General features: G+C 40.9%; 1 protein-coding gene across 1 annotated transcript; it reads right to left on the bottom strand.

Annotated features, from left to right (window-relative positions):
* Positions 1-3737: 3737 nt before the first annotated feature.
* zfp36l2 (zinc finger protein 36, C3H type-like 2) lies at positions 3738-5722 on the bottom strand. The gene is given in 4 exon segments (XM_079801145.1): positions 3738-4410; positions 4414-4416; positions 4419-5000; positions 5544-5722. Coding segments are annotated over 4 exon segments (1152 nt in total). The 5' UTR covers positions 5586-5722; the 3' UTR covers positions 3738-3885.
* Between the last annotated feature and the right edge of the window lie 785 nt (positions 5723-6507).

Genomic DNA, 6507 nt, shown 5'->3' with positions numbered 1-6507 from the left:
ATCCATCCACTGTAGAGATTTCCTGTCTGCTTGAGTCCATATGGTGGAGTTTGTCTCAATCCAAGCATCACTATTGCTCCATTGGAATCTAGCCCATCTTGGAGGAAACTAAATCAAGGAGGGCGATATCCTTATCGGGCTAGTAAACGCTTAGCCCGCCACACCCCTCAGAATTTGTGTTTATGGATGTGATGTGCTGTAACTTTTCTTATGACTCACTGAACTATATTGTGTTGGCTTTCCCCTGGTTGCTCTCAGATAACGCTTAAGACAATACGGCTACCTCGGAGGCAGAACACATGGGGTTATGAGTATAGGACTGTTTGCACAAGGAAGGAAGTGTTCACTTAGTGCTTTTTAGAATCCAGCACTTGAGGAAGAGGAGGAGGAGGGTGGGACTTCCTTGCCTTGTGCATGGAGGCACTGAAACTAGCACCAAGCACACATTTCTGACAACAAAACAGGAAAGGCACAGACCAGTTGGTTTGTTTGTCACAGGTGCTCAGTTGCTGAAGATAAGCCTGAGCCAAAGTGGAGCCTGTCCTCTATCCTTCAATGCAACAAACCCTGTTAATATGTTAAAGGATTAGTTCACTTCAAAATGAAAATTTCCTGATAATTTACTCACCCCCATCTCATCCAAGATGTTTATGTCTTTCTTTCTTCAGTCGAAAAGAAAATTAATTTTTTGAGGAAAACATTCCACGATTTTTCTTCACATGGTTTTCAATTGCAACCAAAATGTTGAAGGTCCAAATCAATGCGGTTTTAAAGCACTTCGATGGGCTTCAGAGGTTCTGCGTGATCCCAGACGAGGAATAGGGTCTTATCTAGCAAAACGATCGGTCATTTACAAAAAAATTACAAATTAATATACTTTTTAATCTAAATTGCTCTGCGGCCGCCAGTGATTGCACAATCCCGTTGAGACGTCACACTAGACGTAGACGAAAGTACCGCCCCAACCAAACGTGCGAGGACTAATACAAACGCCCTTTACCAAAAAACACTCCATCTTCAACTTCAAAATCGTCCGACATCGTTGTTTTACCTTTTTTTTTTTTGATAACGGGCGTTTGTATTAGTCTTCGCATGTGCGCTTTGTAAATAAGGTGGCCTACTTCTACTGTGACGTTTTCGACGTGATTGTGCAATCACTGGTGGCCGCAGAGCAAGATAAGCAATTTAGGTTAAAAAGTATATTCATTTATAATTTTTTTTATAAATGGCCGATCGTTTCGCTAGATAAGACCCTATTCCTCGTCTGGGATCAAGCAGAGCCTCTGAAACCCTTCAAAGCGCTTTAAAACTGCATTGATTTGGACCTTCAACATTTTGGTTGCAATTGAAAACCATTATGTAAAGAAAAATCCTGGAATGTTTTCCTCAAAAAACTTAATTTCTTTTCGACTGAAGAAAGAAAGACATCAACATTTTGGATGAGATGGGGGGTGAGCAAAATAGGCTATAAGGAAATTTTAATTTTGTGAACTAATCCTTTAATAACCCAAATTATAAAACTATGTGGTCTTGTATTAAAAACAGCATATTGTCTAATTGTTGTCAAATATATATATATATATATATATATGATTATAATAAATCAAGAGACATATTTGACTGTCAAAGAAGATCATTTATTCTGACTCAAATGTATTTTGTTTGACCAAAAAAAAGTGTGACAAAATGTATGGATGCAAATGTGAAAAATGGCTCTGTGCCTTAAGCCTACTCCACATAAATCACAAAAGAGGGGTAGTGGAAAATATCTAAGAGGAATAGCTCTGCTCCCAAGAGTCCCTAATCAGTGAACAGAGTGGTTTCCTGCTTTTGTGAGATGTGGTTCATTAATGGCTGACAACCTTTCGTTTACACATGCACACTGACACGCAAAAGACCCCCACTACTCTCACACACAAGCACATTGGATCCAGACATGTTTAAGTAAATGTTCACATATAAGCTAACGCAATCATTTTAACGTTTATCAAATTTATCATACATATGCTTGTGAGAGGCCATACATTACGATCCCTCTAAGTTAAACAACTTTGTCAAAGAAGTTCTTAGGATGTAAATATTTGCATAGCGCCTTATCTTCACGAGCAGACCCTTAACACTGACACACGTCTGCCTGTATTTTCCTAATTCCATGTCTTAACTTAAGCACAGGACGAGAATTTCATATATTAGCCTAATACAGGAGAGTCTTTAAGTTGCCTTTATATGATGATACTGAGCACATCTGCATTAATCAAAGAGGAAATAATGGACATTGTTGCACTTTTGACCAATACACTACCTCCCAAAGATCGCTGTGCAAGGCCACTGCTCCACCCTCATATTTTCTGCCATTCACACAAAGTAGGCCTCGGTTGAACATTCTGCCAGGAAAAGAGAAATCATAGCTATTTTACCTGAAAGAAAAGCAGGAGTGTGGGAAAAAAGACTAGAATAAAAAGTAGACAATCGTTTACAGGACACTGCATGAATATGTCCTGTCATAAACAATAAACAACTCATATATCCCACTATTAACTGAATAAAAACTCCTCAAAACAACATCTTGTTCAAAAAATGCCTTTATTAGAAGTTCTATATTTAAAATAAAAACATACAGTACAAATTTACTCTGCACACTTTCTATACACCCCAGCTGACGTTCACGTATTACATTCAGTGTTGCTTTACTTCATCTAAAAAGTTAAAGTAATCATTATTAACCAACTACACAACTTAATATCCCCAGTCAGCACGTGTAGAGAAGCACAGTTGAAAAGCAGAGTATTTTTCATTAGGAATGGTGCGATTGAATGATCTAAACGTAAAAAAATAAACAATGAAATAGCATCTCATTCCCCATAAAAAGGCACCTTGATCTATGAGCTACATTCAATTCGATTGGCTTTAGATATACACCAAAGCGACTGCTTTATTAGGTTAAGCTACAGTATGCAGGATCCTCAACCCCGACAGGGACATATTAGCTAGCTGTTAACCTCTAGATAGGAAAGTGCTACATTCTCTGGCACTAGACAGCAATCGTTATGCAACTGTGTGCAAATGGTTACTTTTGGGGTGGGGGGGGGGGGGGGGGTCTCGTAGTTATCGTTGAAGGAGAAAAAGAAAAAAAAAGAAAGGAGGAAACAGTCATACTTGTAGGTGTGAAGTCAGTTAGTTCTTTACGGCCAAAAAGACCTCATAAGACAGGCTACATTCTACAAATGCCCATAGATCCTCTGACGCTCCCCTTCCTCCCAAGAAAAATCACAGCGTGACCTCATCAGACGCTCCCACTTTTTAATATAGATACACAGTAAACAAAGTCGAAATAAATAGCATACAATCTTAAATTATTTACCTATTTACAGTAAAATAGACAAGTTAACAAAAATATATTATTGTGAGACAAACCCAACAGTTTCCAGATTAATATTGGCGATCACAATTTAAACAGGAATATAAGTGTATTGCTTTAGATTTGATAAATACCATATGGACTCAATTTCTCCTTGAAGGCTATACTTTCAAAATGACAATAAATAAGTTAAATAGATTTCAAAGCATGATGCAAAATGCAATGATACCACACAGCTTACAAAAAAATCTGCAGTGACATTCCACGGCCAACTCATGAGTCCCAGTTCTTGTGCGCTCACACCACTTTCAAACTTATGGAATGTTTTCCCAAGACTTGCTTCTAAATGGGCCTTTTTTTCTAGACGGCTGAAGCCATCATCTTGGTATGTCATTGTAAGGAAAATGAGAAAAGAAATATATAAAAATCACATCTCAATCATGAGAAAACCAACGGCTGAGACTGATGTTTGACCTGAAACTCATGTTGGCACTACTTGGATAAAAGGCTATAACAATAATAGCAAGTCAATCGTCTGAAATCGACAGCCTGCTGAAGATTGGCAAACGTCTATTTGCGTCCATACTGGGTGACTCCGAGCCACTGATCGTGCCGGAGGAACAGCAAGAGCCGCTATGGTAGCCCTCGGGATCTGAGAGGGAATCCGGCGGGCTCGGTGGAGAATCGAACACTGGAGACTCTGAGAGTGGATGCATGGAGGGCAAGTGGCTCATTTTGAAAGGTGGCGAAGGGGGGCAAGTGTTGGTCTGAATGTTACCGTACAAGCCACCGCTGGTCTGGTGGCTAAAAGCACTTTGGGTCTGAGAGATGATGGGGGCAAGAAAAGCCTTAAGATCCTGATCTGGGAAAGTGAACGCGTTCAGACAGGGTGAACTGGGAGTGAGGGCGCAGTTGGGTGGTGGGGGCGTGCGTGATGTTGGGTTGTCAATCAACACGGACTCGTTGCTGCGGGAGCTGGAGAAGCCAGAAAAGCTCAGGCTGTGGTGCAGCTTCGGTCTTTCCCGCTGTCTCAGGAATAGGTTTGAAGACTCCTAGACTCCTTCTCGCCCAGGACACCAATATCCCGGCTGAGCCTCAGTTGAGAGTTACTCGTAGCAGCTCTGCGCTCATCTGCATTGTGAATGAAATGGCAGCGGGGGCCGTACGGGCAGAAACCGATAGTGTGGAATGTGCGACACGGCTCAGTTTTGTACTTCGGGTGGCGGGAGAGGTTTCTCAGTTCGTGATAGCCGTGAGCAAACTGACACTTTTCTCCATACTTGCAGGAGCCGTTTTCCTCAAAAGGTCTGCAAAGTTCAGTTTTGTAGCGGGTCGAGTTGATCTGAGAGCCAGGCTTTTGCTGAAGGATTTCCTGAAGTTGTTGACTGCGTTCCCCTGTGTCACTGAACGCACGGTCTCTGTACTTGTTTTCTTTATTCATGAAAGCAGGTGCTGAGCTCTCAAAACCGATCTGGAGCCTGTTGCTCATGTTGAAGTCCATGTGGTTTGTTGAGTTACTCCTGAAATAACCAAAAGACCTGTTGCTGTTGGTATTGGTATTGGACGCAGCAAATGGGACCCCAACATTCCTCTTTTCCAGCATATTTTGGAGATAAATTGCATTTGAACTCGGGACTTTTTCCTGAAAGAAACCAAACAGAGAATTCCTAAGCACAGATGCCAAATAGGTTCAGTGGGTACAAGTTTAACCCTTTAGAAATGAACTACAAGAGTGAAATCGCTATTGCACATGACCAAAAACCTCCTGAGGTGACAGAAGTTAAAAAACAAACAATTCTGAGAAAAGTCAAATGTGTATGCTGAATGACAAAACTGGTATGTTCTGAATCAGCATGTCTCGACGTTAAATTTACAGTTTGTGTAAAACTACCTTTATTTGTTGAAAACAAATACGTAATATTATTTTAAAAAAGTGTGACAGCGCAAAAAAACGGAGTTACAAAAAGAAAACTCGTTCCTCGCTCTCTCCCTTTAGCGCGCTGTGCCACAGAAAACTGAGTGGTAACATTTAGTAAACATGGAGCTCTCAAGTTACACATTTTCCAGCGCGGATACATTGAGAAAACAAACTAAGATCAACAAAACACCAAAATAAGTTGAGAAAACAAACAGAAGTGACTTTAAAACAGCTTCTAGTACTCGTTTTTAAAACATAAACTCTTACCCTGTCGAAATCATATATGGAAGACAGCACCGAAGCAGACATTTTCTATAGTGAGTCCCAGCTCAGAGGGGGAAAAGTTTTCGGACCGAGAAGGATCCTTGTGTTCTCAGAGAAATCCACGGCTGAACGTGGTTTGCGTCTTGAAACGGAGTCGGGGAAGGTCGCTGGAGTTCTTTGGAGTTGAGCCGCACAGGTTTTGGGGAGTGTCGTACATGAGCAAAGTTTGCACATGTGTATAAATGCGGTGCAGCTGTTAAAGGGAGGAGCTCAACAAAGTTTCAACAGTGCGCTGCCCGAAGCCACGCCCTTTCGTCACGTGGGTTCGGAAACTCCCCCTTCTAGACTTCAGCAACCCTAGAGCGCACTGCGTGCCTCAAGCCAATTCAACACAACATAAATTGAACTCATGTTCTTGAAATCGAATTCTCCTCTGCTCCTCCTTGTAGCTCCCCACAAGAGGTCTGACAATAGATTATTAATTTTTAAGGCTGAATTTCTCCATCTAAACTACTTTCAAAATTGCACATTGCTATGTGCCATTAACTGTATTGTTGTTTTACAAATTTTTACATAGCCTAATATAGTGGTGCTTAATCCTTGTTATGGAGGACCACAGGCCCAGAACCGCACATCATGGATGTCTCTTGACACATTTCAGGTCTTGCGACCTCTACATTGCCCCCTATATGTTAAAATGTGATGTGCCGTTAAAATAAATGTGGCTTTGCTTGGCAATAGGCCTGGATTTTTGGAACATATTATTAACTCTTTTTATGTGCAACATAACAAACAAAATTAAGATTGTGCTGATATGTCTATATATATATCAGCGGGGTAGCCTACAGCATCAGCTGTGCAGTTTTAGATGTCAAATCAGAAAAAATCCATTGTGCCTGCCAAAAATTTACTCAACCAGAATCTTTACCATTCGAGGAAAACTCTCTTAGCATCTCTTAAGCTCATA

Source organism: Gobio gobio, assembly GCF_949357685.1.
Source record: "Gobio gobio genome assembly, chromosome: 20".
NCBI classification, from domain to species: Eukaryota; Metazoa; Chordata; class Actinopteri; order Cypriniformes; family Gobionidae; genus Gobio; species Gobio gobio.
The sequence above is the reverse complement of the archived record's forward strand: the minus strand, read 5'-3'. Positions and strand labels throughout refer to the sequence as shown.